Source organism: Melopsittacus undulatus, chromosome 3, assembly GCF_012275295.1.
Source record: "Melopsittacus undulatus isolate bMelUnd1 chromosome 3, bMelUnd1.mat.Z, whole genome shotgun sequence".
In the NCBI taxonomy this organism is placed as follows: domain Eukaryota; kingdom Metazoa; phylum Chordata; class Aves; order Psittaciformes; family Psittaculidae; genus Melopsittacus; species Melopsittacus undulatus.
The window spans coordinates 91,426,547-91,449,187 of NC_047529.1; the positions used below are offsets into that span (position 1 = coordinate 91,426,547).

The window sequence follows — 22,641 nt, forward strand, 5'->3', positions numbered from 1 at the left end:
TTTGGCTGCTCAGATTTGATAAATAAGAGGATTGTGTTAACTGAAAAGGGCCATTGTTCACTCCCGTGTGCGGAAAATAAGAGCCCTGTTACTTCAGTTTCCTACTTATGCCTTTGAGTTTCTGAGGAAGCTCACAAAACGTGCACTACAGAAAGTGAAATGAATTTGTATTTCAGACAAAATACATATCAAATCCTCTTGATGCTAATTATTTTGCTACTGTCAACTTCTGAGAGCAAAGCACTTTTATTTTGGGAATTAATAGGATTGTCATAAAAGAACATTGTAAGATGGGAGGTAAAAGCAATGTATCATGAAGAAACTGAATGTGTCTACACTTGGAAGCCATTTGTGAAGGGGTTCCTTTATGAACCTACCTGAATAGGATGCACTATTAGGAGTAAATGTTGGAACTGCAAGACTTCCTGAGCTGCCTGACAACATTTTCTATGATTCTGGGATTTTACAAAATCTGGACATAAAAACTTCTGGGTTTGGAGCAAAATTGTGAATGAATCTGACATCTGCAAATTTGGATTAAAAAAGGTTATAGTTTCATCCCTTCCCTCCCATGTATTCTCTTCACAGGATATTGCCGGCGCTTGGCAGAGACTTGAACAAGCTGAGAAAGGCTATGAAGAGTGGCTGCTGAATGAAATACGAAGGCTAGAAAGACTTGAACACTTGGCTGAGAAATTTAGGCAGAAAGCTTCCACTCATGAACAGTGGGCATATGGTGAGCAGAGATGGCTTCTAGCATTTTTCATGTATAAATGTTCGAAGTTGAACTGTCAGTGCTGAACATTTGCCAGCCAGAAACTCACAAGTAGTTTGGACAAGTTTAGAAATCTAAAATAATAACAGATAAAATTGCAGATTTTGTTGACTGTAGTCATGATCCTAACTTGTAGGCACTGATGCTAATGAAACTGTCAAAATGATACTCTTGAGGTAGTGAGTCAAACTTCATGGGAATATTCAGCATTTGAATAGAGGCCCTTACTGGTAATGGATTCCTATGTATTTGTGCATCAGCAATCCAGTGACACCACTGGTTAAGTGTGAAATTATTAACAAAGTTAATCTGAGTTGATTATCAGTTGGTTATCATGATGTTTTGAACAGTTCACATAAACTACATGATAATGGACTCATTTCTGCTTTTCTCCATACCACGGATTAGATCCCATTTCTAGTTCTATTTTTTAATGCTAACCTAACCTTACATGAAGTTGCAACAGCCATAGGACCATACACTGGCATGCAGTTTTGTTTGGGACAATTAAACATAGATCTGCTCTATTATCCTATTGTTTGCTCTGACAACAGTCTTCCTGCTTCTGCCGTGCTTCTGGCTTTTTTCACCAAGAATCTTTTCACACTGTGAAAGGAAACCAGAGTCCATACACGTTGCTTGAAGCATACAAGGCTGTAAACAGCTGCCAAGCAGATACTAGAAGGGAAACTACAATGTTTATCAGCACAGAGAGTTTATTTTCTGAGCAAGAACTACTCCTTGTGACATGTTACATGTTATGTAGGGAAAACTTCACATAAGCTAGTACATAGCAAGGAAACAATAGTCTTTTATGGCTCTAGAATTCAGAGAGCTGCGTAATGCCATGTGGTGAGCTGCAGTTGTAGGGGATATCTGCATAGATTCAGTTGTCTAACACAGGAGGTACTGAAGAGTGGTATTTCAGTTTCTGATTTCTACCTTGTTGCTCTACTTTTGCAAATAGGTTGGCATTTTCCATTCAAAATTCAGTGTTACAAAAGGCAGCCACACATTTTTTTTAACCCTCCTTTGGAAGTGCTAAAATTAATTGAAGGCAGAGCATGAAAAAGAATAAGAGGACATTAGTAAGAGTGAAGCTGAGCGTAACAGTGTGATTTCTGGTTTCATAAGTCTACTCTGCAGACTTATCACAACAGTTTAGAGCCCCAGTTTTTGCTGACACACCATTTTTATGCCAGTTTCTCAAGCAATGTGTTACTCACTATTTTAGACTAATATAAACAGACCATGCAAAAATGAAGGAATTACTGACAGATCTCTGGAAAAAATGTATTTCTAAATAACACTGTTGTGCTGACAATTTGCTACTGATTTTAGTGGGAGTGGGACTTCATCTCAAACATGTGATTGCCACTGTGCCTCAATTTAAAAAGTTTACTAAATTTGCAATTGTTCTAACCAATAAATTAATAAAATATTACTAATACTTAAATTTCCTCACTCAGGCAAAGAGCAGATCTTGCTTCAGAAGGATTATGAATCTGCTTCTCTGACAGAAGTCCGCGCCATGTTAAGGAAACATGAAGCTTTTGAGAGCGATTTGGCTGCTCACCAGGACAGGGTGGAACAGATCGCTGCCATTGCCCAGGAGCTGAAGTATGTTCCATTTAAAGGCTTGCAGCTGCTGACATTTAACTTTGCGATAAACTCTTTCCAATGAATTTGATAGTCATAGGTACCAATGTAAGAATTCCAGAGATAGCTTTGTAAGTATATTATCTGAGCTGGTGACCGAGACCTTTCCCTCATCTCCCCCTTACCCCCAACCAAATATAGACATTCAACAGACCAAAATAATCTGAAAACAGACATTTTTAAAGTGACTTAACTATAATCTTTTAGCATTAGCACTACTGATGGGTCCATTACATGTTAATGAGAATCCTGGAGGTGTTTGTTTTTTAGTTCATGTGGTCTGCTTAGAGGTACTGGCTATGAGTTGCTTAACTTAGAAAATACTTTCGTTTACACAAGTTACAGGTCAAGCATCTTCACATTAAAATTAAGGATTTTCCCCCAAGTATACTGGTCCTTTCAAAAGGCTTCACATCCCTAAATTATCTCTATAGCAGTGGATAGTGCACTGGATTTTCTGAAGATTAGTTGTCTCTAGCATACTTCCTTTTTTATTATAGTGGGAAGTGCCATTGTCTTCTTTTTACAGAAAGGACAGTGGGGCATGTGGGAACTAAATAACTTGCTCAGGGTCACAGAAGAATCCAGCAGACAAGCTCTCCTATAGGAGAGCAGGAGTTTTCACCTATAGTTCTGTCAGTTTAGCCACAGGACCCACACTTGCTTACTCAGCATACTATACCCAATTAAGGCTGTTAATTCACCTACGTGAAGCAGTTTTGTCAGCAAAGCTCTGCTCAGGACTGTACTGTCATTGTCACATACTGATGTCGCTAAGTAGTAAAATCATCTTGGTATATGCACCAAAGTAAGCACATTTGATTTTATAATCTTTTGCAGTTAATTGTGGTGGGTTTGTACTGTAAGTCAGTGGCACTACCCCTGATATTAACAATTTGGCACAGTTAAATTCACTGCTCACTCACAGTATAAATCTGGAGAGCCAAAAGGAACAAATGTGCAGTAGTGGTCGAAACAGGAGCCAAGATCAAAATTCTCATATTCCTGCCCTTGGCTTCAGGTCTCCAAGTTTCAATTTCTCACCTTCTTGAATAGGCAAAAGAGTTACTACTCAAAAATCAAGTGTTAAGAACCATGCCCTCTTTTCACTTGGTGAAAGACCATGACTCATAAACAGCTCCACATTCATTAACAATTTAAAAATCAGAGAGTTGTTTAAATATGTAGTTCATTCCTGATAGCAGCAGCACTTACAGGGATCATCTAATTCAAATGGATTCAGAAGAAAAATCCTAATTTTTCCAGGCTATTTAAAGGAGGAAAAGTAAAGCAGAGAAAGTACTGGGGCTTAGTCAGTGTGAAAAAAGTCTGAAAAACACCAAGAATGGAGATTTCATCGAGTATGTGAACTTATGAAACACCTTCTGGCATGCCTTGATCTCTGCTGTGAAGTTATTTCATGCACTTACAGAATGCCTTGACTTGGAAGGGGTTTTAAAGATCATCTTGTTCCAACCCCACTGCCTGTGGCAAGGACACCTTCCACTAGACCAGGTTGCACAAAGCCTCATCCAACCTGGCCTTGAACACTTGAAGGATGGGGCATCCACAACTCCTCTGGACAACATGTTCCAGTGTCTCATCACCCTCTTAGTAAAGACTTTTTTCTCTACCGTCTAATCTAAATCTACCCTTTTTCAGTTTAAAGCCATTATGCCTTGTCCTATCACTACATGCCCTTGTAAAATGTCTCTCTCCAGCTCTCCTGTAGGCCCCCTTTAGGTACTGAAAGGCTGCTGTAACATCTCCCCAGAGCCTTGTTTTCTCCAGGCTGATCAACCCCAACTCTCTCAGCCTGTCTCCATAGGAGAGCTGCTCCAGCCCTCTCATCATCTTCATGGCCCTCCTCTGGACTCACTCAAGCAACTCCACGTTTTCTTTCTGTGGGGCCCCTAGACCTGACTGCAGTAGTCCAGGTTGGGGTCTCATGAGAGTGAGTAGAGGGGGAGAGTCACCTCCTTCGACCTGCTGGTCATGCTCCTTTTGATGCAGCCCAGGACACAGTTGGCTCTGTGGGCTGCAAGTGCACACCGCCAACTCATGATGAGCTTCTTGTCAACCAGCTTCTTGTCAACCCCTAAACCTCAGGGCTGCTCTCATTCCATTTTCTGCCCAGCCTGTAGCTGTGCTTGGGATTGTCCTAAGGTTTGTTCCTCTTTATACTAAAGAAAAACTGTGGAACACCTAATAATTTTTAATGCAGGTTCAGCTTTACAAGTGTTGAGTAACTTTGGGAATGTAGTATACATAGCACAGCATCTGCTTACCAGTGTTATGAACCCTGTGTCCTTTACCTCTGGTGAGGCCAGTGAACACTGTATCCTGTCTATTTTAGGACTGTCTCTTCTCAGTTGTTTCAGTAATTTGCTATGTGAAGTTAAATGAGTTATTTGTGTCCTGGTCTGCAAAGGTGCTGAAAACCCATTGCTTCTCTGCTTCCTCATACAATGGGCTGTCAGTGCCTGTTTTTTCACTGAGACTCACAGTTCAGTCAGGCTTAATGCCCTTCGAGAGCACTGAATGAAAGGTCATAAAGGTCAAGGTTTATTATTAGCTGCAAGAAATGGACAGTTTTTATTTAAATACTGGTTTCAGGGATAATTCCTCACACAATGCAATTACAGAGGAAAATGCTAATTTATTTCTCCATTTGTATTTTTAAAGAAGGATTGATTAATGTCAGAGTGCCAAGAAATGAGCATTGGCACCTGATAAGAGAGTATTTTAGTCAATATGGGTATCTTTTTCCTTTGCTTTTTTGGGTTTTTTTTCATCACTGGATCAGGTCCTTAGAGAAATCATCATGATCTGTGTCTAAATGGCAAGGCAGTACAGCTCTGTGGTTTGTTTCAGCAAATCTCTTGGCTGCCTACTGTCGCTGTTTCAAAGTAGAAAAATCGCTGTGTGACCCTGCACTCTACCAGTTACAGTTTCCTCCCTGTTTTGGTATTTTCTGCTGCAGCAGCTCAGTTCACTGCACACTTAAAGTTGCTACAAGCTTGTTCATTGGTGCTGTTTAGATAGAGGATTTGTGTTTATGTGCAAGCAGGTGATTCCAGCTAGGATACTGCTAGAAGATTGTTGTTGTGTTCCACTCTGTATAGACTTAGATATTCCTTGGCAATGAGGCATGACAAGGCTTGAATAAGGCCATATACAAAGCTGTAAAAAGTCAGACATTTCTAAAATGGAATTTGCCATTTATGACATAGCAAATGCTAAACAGAACTTGTGTGAACTGTACTGTGAAATGCTGTATTCATTTCTGCCATACACGTTTATGAACTCGTCTTCATTTCAGTGAGAAAAGTTTTAGAATGTAGTTTCTTGTACATCCATCACTTCTAATACAGCAACAGATTTTCAGCCAAGAAGACCACTATCTGTAACACTGATTTGGAGAGTATTTTTGTTTCTGGGAACCTGGGCTCAAATTGTGCTTACGTGTATAGTTAACCTGAGCTGGTTCTGAAGCTGTGTTAAAGCATGTTGCTCAGCAGGTTATTTTTGTGACCCTATCACTGTTGCTAGAGTGACCTCATACTTAAGTACCTCTCTAGATCAGGGGAAAATTTGAGTAAATTTTTAATTCTTTACAGATAAGACTGAATTACTTGTAGGAGCAAGAGGAATTGCTTAATGATTTTTAAATTCCAAAGGCTGTAGACTTCAAACATCCAGGTTAATAGAAATGACCGTTTTCTTAGAAGGTCTGTAACACATGTGCAGCAGTACTTTGTGACAAGCAAAGCTTCCTTTTACAGAATTTCTTTTCACAGCTTAAATGTTGAGATACAAAAATGAATAAGACAAGGAATGTAAAGCTGTGCTTTATTTCCAAGTAAATAATCTCCTGAGAGTTGTTATTTCTACCTCTGCTCCTGCTATGAGCAGAAAAATGTGGTTGATACCTATAATATACTTGAATATTATATATATAGATATTTGAAGTCAACTACAAGAGGCCCACACAGGTAGTGGAGCAATGCTATTTAATGCCACTTGGTAATTTATCTTACAATTTTTGACCCACCGGTGCCCTTTGTAAAAGTTGTTTTGATATGATTCCTTTCCTACGTATTTGTCCACAGCACATATGCCTGGAAGAAATAGGATAGCAGAGATCTTATGCGGAATGACTGAATCTCTCTGGCAGAGCTGGTGGAGGAATGTTAGCATATTAACTTCCAGAACTTTGACCAGAGCTAGTACAATCAATCCTTCGCTTTCATAGAAGGTCACCTGCCCTTATCCTAATTGACAAAAGGAGATAAGTGATCCACTGAAGCAAAAATACAATTTGCAGTACTGTCAGGGATGTGACCTGAAGTATCTGGAAAACCACCCTGTCCATATTCTGATATATTAGATATGGTATATGAAAAGAGATCAGAATACAAATCTCCACATCCTTACTGACTCACCCTTACTGACTCTCCCTTACTCCCTCCACATCCCTTACTGATCTCATAGCTTGCACAGAAACATCATCTAGTAATCTCAACATGCTATAATGAAAAAAACCCCAACAAAACAATTTCCAGCCAAAATCTTGTAGCAGCAAACTATCTCACCCTGTTCCATCCAAAACTCCATGCTTCTGACATGAAATTTCTTAACAGATAGATGGCTTTTGTTGTATCACATAAAGGCTTACAAAAAGGCTTGCTCCAAAGGAGGAGTAAGTTTTCAAGTTCAGGAGGCCTTTTATGATATGACTTGGTAGCACCTTTCTCTTTATGTGTAACAGTTCTTTCAGTTTTGGGTTGGTGTTGCTATTTTTTAAAATTGTTATTGCATTTGATTTTTACGTGTTTTGGCATTCTTCACTTTCAACAATCAATAAATTGCAGCACATCAGAAGCCTCTTTAAACAGAAAGGTTTACATGCATCTCAATTTCATCCCAACTACATTGCTCTGACTGAGCTTAGAGGAGGAAGCATGAATACTGCCCCTGCCCTGCAGTGTAGTTTCACAGCAGAAAGCTACCTATTTTGTCATTTTGACCTCTGTGATTCTCTAAGTTACTGGCAAAGTGATCTGTACATTCCTCTTGCCAGTTGTCTAGAAAAGAATGCTCAAAAGAAGAGAACAAATTCTATCTGTATTTAATGTCTTGTTCAAGTCTTAAAGTATATCTTAGCCTCATATTGCCATGCTGTCACATATCATAGGCTCTGCAATGTTTAGTACTGGGCAAAGTGTCCTCAAGGAGCCAAGAGCTAAATTCGGTGGATGGTGATTCACCAATAAAAGTCAGCTTCTAAAGAGCCAAATACATGTATTTTATTATGGTCATGATGGCTGCAGCAGAACCAAAGGGATTATCTGCCACTGAGGTAAAAAATTCAATTTGAGATAGACTTAGTGCAGAATCTCAGGACAGAGCCTTAAAAAGTTACCCAGTCTTAGGTAGAGTAGTAAGTTGCTTTCTGTCAGGATAGTATAAGCTTATTAAGCAGGTGAAAAAGCATTGCTAACTGCTACATCCTTTGTGGGTACGCTGATTCATGCTGGTGGCATACATGGGTCTGTTGATCCCTGTGCTCTGAACCAGCCAGTTCTGGGTGTAGCTCTGTGGGGAGTTCCAGGAGAGGAAGATGAAAATTGTTCTTTGTCCCAGATCTGTGCAGCCCATATTAGTATTGATGGGCTTGTGAGAGAGAGATTATGCTTTGAATGCAACCTGGGGTCTGTTTCTCCGTTAAATCATTTCAGAGCATATGAAGCTGGAAAGAATCATTGTATTATTTAAAATTAAATGTATGTTTCTGAAACTCTATCAATCTTCGGAAACTTGATGAAGCCCCAGATTGAAGCATTCTGTTCTTCAGGAGATCAAATAGCTTATGCCACAGGAATAGCTGAGACAAAGATGGTTAGACACCTTAATTCTCTTTAATACCTGGATGTCACAGATGGGTACTTCACTTTTCTCACAATAGAGGAGGCTGATCCTGCTCCTGTGCTCCACTTCTTGAAATGCTGAATGTCCAGATCACACATGTCTGCACTGCCACACTTGCTTACCTGGAGGAGAAATATTGCAAAAAAGAGGGGAGGTGGAAGAATGTGGACAAGGCAACTGCCCCTGTCTTTCAGAACGTCACACAGATTTTTGTCTTCCATCTTTCTTAGTGAACTGGACTACCATGATGCTGCAAGTGTCAATGATAGATGCCAAAAGATATGTGACCAATGGGACAGCCTGGGAACACTTACTCAGAAAAGGAGAGAGGCACTGGAGGTAAACCATGTAACACTGATCAACAGCTCACCTGAGGCAGGCAGGGCAACGAACCATTTGTTTCTGATCTGGAAACAATGCCATTGAGCATCCCCTTTGGAATCCAAACAACAGGAAATCCTTTCCTTGAATCCCCATTTCATTTTGGTGTGATTTAATTTGCAGATAGAATTGCTCAGAGCAGACTTGGCAGTACTCAGCTGTCAATGACAGTTCTGAAGAAACAACAAATAGCATGCGGTTTGTACCACCACTCTTTAGGAATTTGATGTCCAGCAAGGATAACAAAAACTATTAGGCCTTTTCACACTTGTTTGAGGTTAATCAGGTGAGGTACAGGATAATGGCCAGCACTGAGTTAATTTTTTGGTAGTGAGTATTCCAAAGCACTATTCCAAAACCTCGTTCCTTAAGAAAAGAGGAAGTCACACACATGTATGCTAAGATGGAAAACACATGTCTTAACTCTTTCTATACTTACAAAGTAAGATTAGCAGATTTTAATTGACTTGCAAATAGTAATTTCACCTGTTATCCTTTTTTTTTGGCATGTACCCTTTTTAACATGTTGCATATGAGAGTATCTACTGCAATTAGTCCTACTGCTTTGAGTGAGAATCCTTCAAGCAGGTGGTGACATCAGTCAACACTACAATCAGTTGCTTTTGAAAAGAAGAGGCATGACTTTGTGCATGGATGGGTATGTGTGTGAAGTCTTGGCCTGGTAACAAACAAATGTACCTTTCCTGATCTGTACAGAGGACAGAGAAGTTGCTCGAAACAATTGATCAGCTTCACCTGGAGTTTGCCAAAAGAGCTGCTCCTTTCAACAACTGGATGGAAGGTGCTATGGAAGACCTACAGGACATGTTTATTGTTCATAGCATAGAAGAAATTCAGGTACATGGTTGTTTATTCTTTGGCATACAGTCCTAAGGAAAACAAGAAAGGAAGCTTTTCTGTCTTGGAGGGTAGAATGCGTGTAAAAAAAAACAAACCTATCTGTCTTGACATTTTGTTTATGATAGACAATGTCTCTTTACTATAAACAGAGGGTTTCACTGGTATGAAAGAATATTCCAGAGATCATGGAAGAAGTGATAATTTTGATAAAGTCAATGAGGAATGTTTCATGGATGTATCTACCTGTATTATTTCCTGCATGTGCAGATGCATGTAGACAGGGTGTTTGAAAGGCTGAATAGGATCTGTGCTTATTTACAGTAGATCTTCCAGATGTTGGAAGAAACATTGAAGTTATCATGCTTTTCTTCTCTTTCTGATTTTAGAGTTTAATCTCTGCACATGATCAATTTAAAGCTACTTTGCCGGAGGCAGATGGTGAAAGACAGGCCATACTGTCAATCCAGAATGAAGTTGAAAAAGTTATTCAGAGTTACAGCATGAGAATAAGTGCAACTAATCCTTACAGCACTGTTACTGTGGATGAGATTCGTAGCAAGTGGGAAAAGGTAATGTATGCTAACTATAAAAAAGACATTTTAACATGGTATTCTAGTTTAGGAATAGCGAGAATATTCACCGAATTTTACACCAAGTCTGTAAATTATTCTAGATCATCAGATGCCAGAATGAACTTTCTACAGTATCTTGTGCTCTCTCTTATGTTTGCTAAGCTTGCTTCCCAATATCTCTTCCTCCCATTACTCAATCTTACCTATGTCCTTTTTGGCTTTTTGGCAGGCAAGAGAAGCATGAGTTAGAGGTAGTGCAAAGCCTATGGCTAGCCAGCAGATGAGCCAGGGGGTGCTGTCAAAAGAACAGGAAATGACTCTGTTCTTTCTTGATATAAATGGTAGTTTGTGTGTCTCCTCTACCCCGCTGCTGCTTTTCACAAATGTAAAAAATCAGCATCTTTGGGACCATTAATGTCCTGTCCAATTAGATTGAAATCGGCAATTACCTTAAAAAATTACGGGGGAGGGATTAAAGAGAGGCTCCTAGAGCAATCACACAAACTTTATTTCATTTGGAACCAAGGCAGATAATATGCTGAAGGTAAACGATTGTGTAGAATGCGTGGGTTTACCAAATACATAAACTTACACGGACAATAACATACCTTTAATAGGTTATAAAAACCAAGCAATCAGGACTAAATTCAGAATGCCTCAGGCAATCCAGAAGGATAAGAAAAAAAAAGAAAAGCATTTACAATGCTTTAGATGCCTTCAGCTATACATGATGAGCACAATGAGTCTCATGTTATCCTGTTGTAATGGTTGTGCTCAGATAAAATGTTTTGCACTGACTTTTCTTAGAACTATTACTTGGAGACTGAAAAATCACCTGTGGTTCAAAAGAAAAACATAGTAAGTGCTCTAACATCAGTCTGAGTTGAGTAATTGTCTTGAACTTGAATCCAGCCAGAGGTGAGAATTTCTTCTCTTTTTGTGTCTGTCTCTCTCTCTGGTCAGGCTGTCTAAGACCATGTTAGTAATTTCTCATGTGAGTATAAAATTGGTAAATAAAATAGTGATCATGTTTCTGGCTTGTCCTGATACCAACCTTCAGAGTAATAAGAAAAAATAGTAACTGTAGACTTACTTGCTCCATTTGTTTTGCTCCACAACTGTTCAATTGTGCCTACTCACACTCAGTGCTTTCCCACTCTAACAGGTGAAGCAGCTGGTGCCCCAGAGGGATCAATCCTTGCAGGAGGAACTAGCCCGTCAGCATGCCAATGAGCGCCTGCGTCGCCAGTTTGCTGCTCAGGCCAATGTCATTGGGCCATGGATCCAGACCAAGATGGAGGTGAGTCTCAGACCCTCACACACAAGTTGATGAACAAAGAGGTTTATAATTTTCAGTCTCTGCTTTCCATGCAGGTCAGCAGCAATCTCCATGATAGTTCACCAGCTGTTTGATTCTGAAGTATTTAGCACCTGCTAAAATGGTTTTTAGAACTGTGGAAGCTTGTACAAGTGGTAACTTGATGGTGAGCAGGAGATGTAGCTTTGAAAAAAAAATTCACTAAACAATTACTACTTAGCTTCTGCTAAGGAAAGATACCAGGATCACTGGGGTCCCAATACTAATTCCTTAAATATATCTGCCTCATTTATTTTGAAATATGTTTTCTACTGTAAAAATTACCATCTTCACTGTATGACAGTTTTATTACTATTGCTTGTTACTATGAAAGTATTATATATTTTTATGAACATTAGTCAAATTAGCAAATTTGAAGCTTAAACACTGTGGGTGGGGGGTGTCTTTGTCTCTTTTGACAGGAAATTGCCCGCAGCTCTATTGAAATGACAGGGCCTTTGGAGGACCAGATGAATCAGCTGAAGCAATATGAGCACAATATCATTAACTATAAACACAACATTGACAAACTGGAAGGAGATCATCAGCTTATACAGGAAGCTCTGGTGTTCGACAACAAGCACACCAACTATACTATGGAGGTAGCCATTTACTCCCTTTTGTACTTGTTAGTTTATTCTGCCCTCTTCTGCCATGTAGCTACCTTCTCTGATCTGAAGAGCCTGCAGCAGACGATGGTCTTTGGCAAGCTTTCTAATAATCTCAGAAGACCTGTTTTATTTTAACTTATTTTTACTTTTAGTGAAGAAGTACTCATTTAGAAAATATATTTTTATGAAGGCCATGTATATTTTTAATGATCTTTGATCATAATATAGAGATAGCGGTATGGAAAAGGTATAAACACTTAGAGCTGATATTTTGCTTGTTGTACTTTTTATATTCAGAAGAATATATTCGATTCTTTAATAAATCAGTATTTTCTCTCTCATAGCACATCCGTGTTGGATGGGAGCTCCTGCTTACCACCATTGCTCGAACTATCAATGAGGTTGAGACTCAGATCCTCACAAGAGATGCCAAGGGTATCACCCAGGAACAAATGAATGATTTCCGAGCATCATTCAATCATTTTGACAGGGTACAGTACTCCTGCTTTTTCTCAACTCACAATATGCATTGTTCCCAAAAGCAACTTTATTTTCATTCCAAATGGAAGCCTTTTAAAAAAACTGAAAATGTAGTTGCATGGTCTTTATTTTAAAAGAGCAAAAAAAGATCAGTTAACAAAGAATTGACAGCCTTATGAAATCACAGCATTGTACAGATAAATTAAAGATTAATTTCTACTCTTTAAAGGTAAAGAAAAAATATAGTTCTGCTAATATGGTTAAGTATTTGTTCAAATAACAGGCAGAACTGGATAAATCTGTGTGGTTTGGAAAATAACATGCCCCTTTATTTTAAGGCATTGCAGCATGTTCTACTTGCCAGAGGCTTCCATCTCATTAAATTTAGCTGTAACCTGGATTACAGGTTTTTTTCTTAGAAGCACAATTTTCCCCTAGAAAACATTTGTAGGGAATATAATTGGGGCACTGATAGCTGTCAAGGAAAATCCTTTTTTTTTATGGCTGCATGTGGGAAATTTGAGGTTGGGTGGGTTTTTTTTTTCAGTTAATCTAATCATGGATGAATAAAAGTAGGAATGAAAACACTATTGTAAAGAAACTGAACTCACTCCTGTAAGTTACGCAGTATTCATGGATAAAAGATTAAAAAGAGAGCTACTAATTGGCACAATAGCAAAATACATGCAGGCAGCAACCTAATATGCCCAGCTGGAGAACAGTCTGTGTATGTGTTAGCTCCGCTGGCTCCATGCTCACATGAACCCACCTTCAAAACCAAGTTCACATTTATAATACTGACAGAAGATTACCATAATACAGCACCAGGCTGTGTCTTTTTTCCCAGTACAGATTCCTGAATTTAGCAGACTGTGCTTAAACCCTAACTATAATTATCATTATTCTGTAATCTCATGAGTCAGATCCTTCAAATCATTTCAGGCTATAGCAAAATGCTGCTTTATTCTCACTGATGTCCTGTTTGTACATCTCTGCACAAAATGGTTGCCCATACCTGGACTTCTACTTGATGTGCATTGGATGTTGACAGTCATAGTTTGCTAAATGTTGTAAGAATATCCTTAACTGTTTAGAAAGAAAATCAGAATTGTCAAACTTCTGTTTTCTGGAGAAACACATAAGCATAGGGAAGGTCAGCTACACAGGAACTAGGAACAGCTGTTATGGAAAATCTTAATGTGATTCTAGTGCAGCATAATTCCTTTTTGTATTTTCTAAGGAAGTGGAAGATAACATCACAGAAGCAGAGATAAATTTCCTGGGGTGGAAAGAAGTAGCATACTAAATGACTTTCCCAATGCACTGGAGCAGATAACTGAGCAATTTGAGCTATTAACAGCAGATAGATTACCAGGCCTGGACAAATTACAGGCCAGTATTTGAGAGACCCTAACCCTATTAAGGCAAATCAGGGACTTTGCACAAAGATTTGATAGCTCTCTAAAGATGAGGACTGAATCCTAGTATATCTTTCTCTAGATGGCCATTTCTAGCATCCATGTGTCTTTGTAGTTCATAGATGAGTTGTCTGCCACGCTCTTGGCAAGGCTGGTTCAGTGGCTAAGTTGATATTACAGGCATCTTTGGTGCCTCAGAAGGTCTTGAAGGGAGAAGCTAAATCCTACACAACCAACTCTATTGTCATGGACCTTTAGGCTTTGCAGATACAGTAAAAATTTGAAATAGCAAAGGATACATTACAGCAAGGCAGGTTGTGTGGCCTGGAAGTGGGTGCTGGTGTCACACAGCTGCAGGCAAGTTGGAGATGGGCTATGAGAATAATGCATAACATGGATGTACTTCTCAGTTCCTAGATCCTTGCCTAACCCTGTCTGCCTCCTTTCTTCTGCCTGTAATGAGTCATGGCTTCAGGCAGTGTCCGTTCTGCCCTTGCCTCTGTTTCAGGAAGCCTTAATGGCTGGGTCAGAAGTGGGAGATGCTTCATCAACTTCTGTGGCCTCAACAGCCTGAGTCTGGACTGCAAGTTTAGATGCAGACCTTACCTTCCCCCATGACAGATATAATCCAGAGACTTAAAAAAGAGGCTTTGAAGGATCATGATAAAGAAAGAACCATTTTGCATATGCCCCCTTTAGTATACTCCTTCCTTTAGCATCAGACATGGGAAATTGGTCTAGAAGGATTTTTGCACTGCTACAGTGCAACAATTACATTCTCAGTAGACTAATAGAAATTAAAGAAAGGAAAAAGGAAAGATCTAAAACCACTCAGCCATCAAGCCAGGCTTTCTGCATGGGACATATAGTAGAAACACTGATAAAAGAGAAACTTAAACTGATTAAATTACACTGTAATTTGATAGGAGGCAGATGCGACTCAATCTGCGCAGGCTAGGAGGAGACATTGGGCAAACTGTGTTTGACAGCGGCTCACTTGTTTTTGATTTTTATATCCTTCCTATGTCAAATGGAATTAGCAGCGTATGTATTAAGTTTTGTTGTGCTTAACAGCATTTCTGAATGCCTGACAGGGTTTAAAAAAACACGCTGAAAGAATTGGACCTCTATTCACAGTGATGAATAGCCAGAAAAGATCCCCAAAATTAATACTGTCCCTGAGGAGCAGGCTTTAAATACCTAAGCAAAACAGAATCATTTATGCATTCTATAGCTCTGACTTCTGTGGCATTTCTCCAATGTAAGACATTCTTTAATGTCTGACTCAGTATGTGTTGAGGATGTGAGCAAAGTACTAATATGCAGAGCAGTTCCCTTCCCTGTTTTAAAGAATGTATTTTGGCAGATATAAACCTAACAACTTCTTTTGCTTATAGATCTGAGGAAGGAATCGCTGCCTTCCTCCCCAGGAAGAATATATAAAAATTAAGAATCTTAAGTTCATAATTTATTATGGGGCTTAATTCTGCAGTTCTTAATCCTTTGAAAGAGAGCTAAATAACTGGGTGAATTGTTTTAGCTGGCTTCTACATCTTAAATATTTGGAAGAAAAGTATTCAGGATACAAGTGTTTTTGAGGGGGCTACATGCCTCTGACTCTCAAACTGCAGTAAGGAGGCACCATGCATATAAGAATTACACGGGCAGGAAGAGTTGTGCCTCTTCCAGTACATCCACCAGCAAAGGTGAGCTAACACAGAAACCATAACAAGTTATCCTTGTTAAAGACAAGTGGTAAATATGCTATCTCCCTTGGGTCACGGGGGCAGCCCTGTAGGTTTCTGTGTTTCCAGCAGGCATGTATGCACACTGATACCCCAGAGGTTGTTATTCCTGAGGAGGCTCCAGCTTACCCACTGCTCCTTGCTGGAGGCTGTGCCTGCAGCACAGTCTAGTTGTAGGTATAAATATAAATCTTTAGCAGTGCAGGTTTCCCTCCTTAACGTGACTGCATAGAGAAATAAGGTGGGACACAATGTCTGAATCACAGAAGCAGTTTAGAAGTGTTCAAAATTGTGCATAAGCTGAATAATGGGATGCAGACAAATTGGGACCAACACAGATGCACTGTCAGTCACTGATCTTGAAGTATTTTTATGCACAGATTCCTTTTTCAGATTCAGTGTACTAAGTACATTCTAATAAGATTGCAAAATATGTGACAAAATATCTGCAACTGCTCTGCATGTAATATCCTAATGGCTGTTAATGTATTCTACTATCGATTTTTGTGCAAACTACAGATCTTAAGTAGAAGCACTGCATGCCAAATGATAGCATCATGCCACCCTATATTTTACTAACAGAAAAAGAAGAGCTCCCTACTAAAGGAATCACATGATCAGCCTTATGCAGGTCGATTAGCATTCAGGAACCTGGAGGATGTATTTAAGAATGGATTACTTGGACTCAGATGCTCACTTTTAATAAATCACAAAGGGGAAGGAAAAGATTCCTGGGGACTTATAATGAAACGAGAAAGAAGATTTCAGTGTTTTACTTTTTGTTGGCAGGAAAAGATGAACAGAGCAAAGTTATTTATATGCTTTAAAAAACTGATTTCAGTGCTTAATGGTGGTCTGAAACAATAAAAATAAATACAAAGAAACATTTCCCAGTGATACAGCACTTGCATGGACTTGATCTATGCATTCACTGCAAAATACCATGAAACTCTGATGCACTGCAAAGGCAAAGATCCCTTTTCAAGACATATATGATGCAGATTAGAAAAAAATCACTATGAGAATGTGAAAACCTCTAGCATGCGGCACAGCTACTTGGACCCTCACTGGGGAGTTTCACTTAACCAGATGATGGTTGTGAGCTCCAGCACAACCACTGCTCTCTTCTCTTAAAGAAAATGGTTTCTTGGTAGAACTGCTGGCATTTCTTACTCCCATCTGCCTTTTGATGCCTGTTGCACAACTACCACTGCCATGTGTGCCTGATTAGGGGGTTCATGCACATACTGACCTGGGGTAGTCAAGTAGCTAATAGTCCTCTACCAGCATCTGATAGATAAGGTCACCCAATATATCTTCAGCTTTAGAAGTAAGGTAAAATGAGCTGACTTCACTCCTGGTGCGACCTGTCTCAGCCCATCTCCAGGACGGTTTTTGAGAGTTTCAAGTCAGCTTAGATCATCATATTCAGAATGATTTATAGCGGGAATTATCCTATACAATGGAAACATTAAAGGAAAAAAGTTTCACTGTGCTTATGGCTTTTAACTAAATGCTACTTCAATTTGCAGCTTTGCTTTATCTCTCATCAGTGACTTCCTATTGTTATTTTTCAACTTGCCTTTATGGAGCTGGTGGAGGTGGGTGCAGAGGGAGTCAATATAATAACAGCAAGATATGTCAAAAATGCATGGTGTTACTAACTTTATAAAGCACCACTTTATCATTTTACTATATTAAATAAACCCAGTGTATTTGTTAAAACTCATATAATTTTACTTGTGCATAACTATACAGAAATTTTAAAAAATAAATTATTCATTTAGCAGGCAAATATGGAGCAGACAGAAAACCTTGGATTTTCTCCAGTCTGCCAGTCTGTAAAATCAATAAGGGTAATATTTCATTTTAGAACATCTCTTCAATTGTATTCAGGTTAACTCAATCTGAAGTACACCACTAATAGGACACATTTAGTATGGACAGAAAGAAAACGATGAGCCAGTCTGTTTTTAAGACATTAATGTGGGTTGCTTGACCTGCCAGAAGGAAAATATTATTGGTTCAAAACAATGATCCAGTTTGATGTAGTGCTACTAGGAGCCATTTAACCTGGAATTCAATGGGACTTTTCGAAAGCCAGTTTTTAAAGCAAAACTTTATGTACAGGTTATTAAAGAAGACAGATAATTGAAAATACATTATGCCAGTTGTAAATTCATTCTGTACTTCTACTCTCTTTTGAGATATGCATATTCTGTTGTTAAGTAATATTATTGGTGGGGAAAAAAGGTTTTGCTCAGATTCAGTGATCTTTTTACTGCATCTCGCATACACTATATGACAACAGAAACTGAAGGAAGCAAATGGCAGTTTTGTAGAGTAAAAGGTGCTTTGTCAGCAAAAATGTTAAAAAAGAACCTGTAGCTGAAGTAAGGATCTGTAGTTGAAGTAAAGACCCTCTTCTACTAAGCAAAAACTATATCACAAAACAGCAAAAGTTGTATCCTTTTTAGGTAATTCATTGCAATATGTAGAACGTTCTTTACTAACCAACTAACCTGATCTGTGATTTTCTTTCTTTCCTTTCACCTTCCCAAATGCATGACCTGTGATGGGATGCTAGGATGAATCTGACAATCTGCATTCTGATGAATTTAAAGCCTGCCTCATCAGTCTAGGCCAGGTTGGAAATGACCTGCAGGTAGAGGAAACCAATATTGTTCTGTTTGCAGATAGATCAGTATAATAGCCGAAGAGACTGTGGGTTTAAATTCCAATGTACTGGTCATAATTGAAAAGATCTTGTCTCTGAGAAGACAACTGGATTAGATGGACTGTCAGCATCACTTGGAGCTGTAGTTTTCTATACATTTTTCAAAGATCTTTCAGGTTGTTTCTTTTACTTGGTTTGAGATGATTTATTTGGACTCTACTAGGTAACTCGAGGAGCTCCTACACATCTTACACTCAGGCTTTTGCTTTTCTCCTCAGGCTCTATACAAGCTCTCTGTTGCCATGTCCTGATTTAGGATGACAGAATTCTCCCCTAACAGCTATGTTATATCACAACATAGAGGAAACATTTATTTACTTTCTAACTATAATATATTTAACGTTTATTCAGCTTTGAGTCAGGAATGCCACAGATACCATATTGCCTGGAAAATGAGCAACCTCCTTTTGCACAAGGTCATCTACTGTTCTCCTTCCAAGCCTTGTAAATCTCATCCTTTAGCCAGTGTGCACATCTCTCTGCTGTAGTCCAGGTCTTGCAGTCAGAAGGAAAATCCCTATACTTACTTCCTGTATGTCAGCAAGCTCTCATAATGTACGTACCTTAGCCTTGGAGTGGAGTATTTGCAACAGTCAGTGACACGCTATTTTCAGACTGTAACTATCTTTTAAGCCACTACTGCAGCCTAAGCAGAACCTTTCAAAGACATTTCGTATGAGGGAGGCAGCTTGAGCATCTCCTGAATTTGACTAGTTTAGTAACAAACTTTTCTCATTGCCCTTCTCTTTGTCTTCTCTGGTTGTGTTCTCTGTATTTTTGTCTCCTTTACCTCCTTTTATCCCTTATCTCTCCCCTGACCTTTCCTGATGTTACTTTTTGTGGTTAAAATGTCTGTTTCTTGTGTGTAACATGTTAGTTACTTCTTCCTCCTTTAAAACTGATGATGATTCTGGTGACCTGCTTGGGCAATATCAATGAATATGTTCATACACTGGATCAAATATGCCAATGGTCTAAACTCGTCATCTCTCTGGAAACTGGATTCTTCAAACCTTCCCTTCTATATTCCTTACGTTGTTTTGGTCAATAGAGGAAGAATGGATTGATGGACCACGATGATTTCAGAGCTTGCTTAATTTCAATGGGTTATGATTTGGTATGAATTTTAAGAAACAATGGCAAACGATTCTGCTTACAGTTTATAACATTAACAGAGTGGCACTAAAGCTTATTTAAATTGGCATATTACTAACAATGTAATTTACACTTTAGAGATTCATGTTTGCCTTTTTTCTATTTCTAAGTGGTGAAAAAAAAAAGAAAGGTAAAACTAGACACTTGAAAACCATATTCTGTGGTTCACTGCACTGCTCTTTGAATTAAGGAAACTTTAAAAGTTGAAATTAACAGTTAGTTATTGATTATTTTTTTCTTTCTCCTTTTTTATCTGCATGAGGAAGAATGAGTTTGATGCTATTTAATTCTCCTAAGCTACCTTTGGGCTTGCATTTTCTTTCCTTCACTTATTTATTCTAAAATTTCACCCCCAAATGCACCCTTTTTAGTGGAAAAAAGGATTAGCCTTAGTTCATCTGTCCTATATTTGGCATGAAATTTTCAGAATTGTTTCCCTTGTAGACACACTGAACCAAGAAGTAAGTACACTGCTTCTTAGGCTATTGTTTCACCTACCTTTGTGGTACCTAAATTACAAAGGATTTATGATGGGTAGAAAATTGTTAAGTTAAAACAAAAAGGGCACTGAGGGAGGCTGGGAGGGGGGAGAAGTTACAGAAAGTTAATTGAAAGGTACATACTTCATATTTAGGAGAAGAAGTACATTTTTCAAAAGCACTGAGTCCTTTTTTACAAAAGAGGGGTGGGCATTTAAGATCCCGGATTTCACTGACATTTATGTACCTAAGTCAGAAAGATGCTTTAAAGACTTCATAACCACTGGTCCCTTCTGGTTCATGAGAGACATGGGCTGTTAGTGACTGATGTTATGGTGACCACTTTTTTTCTTGTTTTGGATTCTGTGAAAGGGTGAAGCAGAGTTTGCCCGAATCATGTCTCTGGTTGACCCCAATGGGCAAGGAACTGTCACTTTCCAGTCCTTCATTGACTTCATGACCAGAGAAACGGCAGACACAGACACAGCTGAGCAAGTGATAGCTTCCTTCAGAATCCTGGCTTCAGATAAGGTCAGTCATCACACTGCTGTTCTGGAAGATTCAATAGCTCTCCTATTTAGCTCTTCTTTGCTGAAAAACTCACACAAGCCTTTTAGTAAGAGTGAAGCTTTGTTTTTGGTTTGTAAGACTTCAGAGAAAGCCTTTGCCTTTTCTTCCTGTTTGGAACCAAGACTCTTAGCTGAAATAGGTGCAGAATTCAAGACTTTGTCTGGGTACCCTCATATCGCAAACAGGCAACATAAAATTGGACATTTTAGACAAGACTTAGGCAGTTTGTCTGTATAACGGATGTACTGTACATCAGGTTGTTTCCACACAACAGCCTTGATTAGAGGGGAAATCATTCTGCCTTTTGTGCTGTTGTGCTGTGCAGAGTTTGGCCCTCTAGAACATAGCTAGGGTCAGCTGCACAAGACTACACTTAGTTGTGAACCATGTTGCAACCGGACAGGTCATTCAACAGGGTGATGCAGTGTGGTGTACCCCTATCCTAGAAGTAGCAGGAGGAGAAGAAGGCCTCCTCTAGTTATTGGGTTCATGGAGGAAGCTTTGAATTTGGCATACTTTCCTCCCCACAGCCAGATCCACTGGTGAATGAGTGGTGTTTGAAGATGAAAGGGAAGATAATGGCAATACAAAAGCTTCTGAAAGAGTCAGGGCCATAAACAGTGCTGCCAGGAAACTAATTCTGTGCTATGGAGAAAGAAGAGATCACAGCAACCCTAATTGCCCAAGCTCGCTCTATTGATTTTCTCCTTCTGGCTGTTTGCATTGATTTTGTGATCCAAGTTACTGCAGATCATATTTTGAATTCCAGACATGTTTTTAGTAGGAATTCATGTGGAAGGGGAAAGCCAGGGTCTCAGGAAAAAATGTTTTTCATTACGTTGCTTTTTTAAATAATGTCAAGTCTCTTAACAGGAGGGTATTCTTCATATCATAAATACAAACCATTAAAAGCAATAATGCATCTTTATTGCAAATATATTAGGACGTTAAAACTAACAGGATCGAACTGAAAATGTGCCTGTCCTGTTGCTGTGGAAGGGGCAGCAGTGTGCTTTGGAGATACTGACTAGCTATCCATGGATGGATGAGCTGTTATCAGTAGCAGTCTACCCATGGCTGCACAGTGCTTGGTAGCTAACACACAGACAAATAGCCTGAGACTGGATTTTGATCTAATCACTTTGCTGGTAGGATACTGCCCTTCAACTCAACACCAGGGATGAAATTTACTGAGGAAAATAATTGGTCTCAGAGAAACAGGCAGGATGTCCAAGTTTAATAGTCACAGATACAGAAAATATTTTGTGTCTAAAGAACACATACTGAACTTGTCAATCCTTTTTCCCCTCCCAGCCTTATATCCTGGCAGATGAGTTACGCCGAGAGCTGCCTCCTGAGCAAGCTCAATACTGCATCAAGAGAATGCCTCCATACACCGGCCCAGGTTCTGTTCCTGGGGCTCTGGATTACACCTCATTTTCGTCAGCACTGTATGGAGAGAGTGACCTCTGAATGTGTAATTGGCCATCTTCACGGTAGACACTAAAAATACCCACCTTATTGCCCAGATTGCTTCTCAAAAGCTTTGACAAGCTGATTTAAAAATGAGTTTTACAAATACAGTAGATACCGTCAGTGTAAAGTACTAGTAACTAAAGTAACTAGTGTATATTCAAGTGTGTAGCATGCTAGATTTCTGCATTGTTGATTTTAGGTTGTCTGTCCCATACAGTGATAGAAAAAATATATATACAAATTACAAGTTATTAATTTTTGAAATATCCATTCAGAAAACAAAATGTAAAACCAGGAAGTATTGAAATTCACAAAATATTTCTCCATTTTCAAAAGGTTTCAATGCCATATGCGCTTCTTTTACAATGTTCATGAAAGTATGTTGGAAGTCACGCTTTTTACTTTCGTAGAGCAATATTATTTTCCTCTATTGT

At 39.0% G+C, this 22,641-nt stretch overlaps 1 protein-coding gene across 6 annotated transcripts in view; it reads left to right on the plus strand.

Annotated features, from left to right (window-relative positions):
* Positions 1-22,439, plus strand: part of ACTN2 (actinin alpha 2) — a 68,417-nt gene extending 45,978 nt beyond the window's left edge. For 3 of the 6 annotated variants that reach the window (XM_005146000.1, XM_005146002.3, XM_031046242.1), the window contains exons 11-21: positions 589-736; positions 2,245-2,395; positions 8,596-8,704; positions 9,464-9,604; positions 9,994-10,176; positions 11,345-11,479; positions 11,959-12,138; positions 12,492-12,638; positions 19,579-19,644; positions 20,534-20,692; positions 22,046-22,439. In XM_005146000.1, coding sequence (XP_005146057.1) covers positions 589-736; positions 2,245-2,395; positions 8,596-8,704; positions 9,464-9,604; positions 9,994-10,176; positions 11,345-11,479; positions 11,959-12,138; positions 12,492-12,638; positions 19,579-19,644; positions 20,534-20,692; positions 22,046-22,204 — 1,578 coding nt within the window. In that variant the 3' untranslated portion in view covers positions 22,205-22,439. Of the gene's footprint in view, positions 1-588; positions 737-2,244; positions 2,396-8,595; positions 8,705-9,463; positions 9,605-9,993; positions 10,177-11,344; positions 11,480-11,958; positions 12,139-12,491; positions 12,639-18,377; positions 18,456-19,578; positions 19,645-20,533; positions 20,693-22,045 lie in introns of all 6 variants that reach the window. The other 3 variants (XM_005146003.3, XM_005146004.3, XM_005146001.3) reach the window with 2 other exon arrangements.
* The last annotated feature ends 202 nt before the right edge of the window (positions 22,440-22,641 follow it).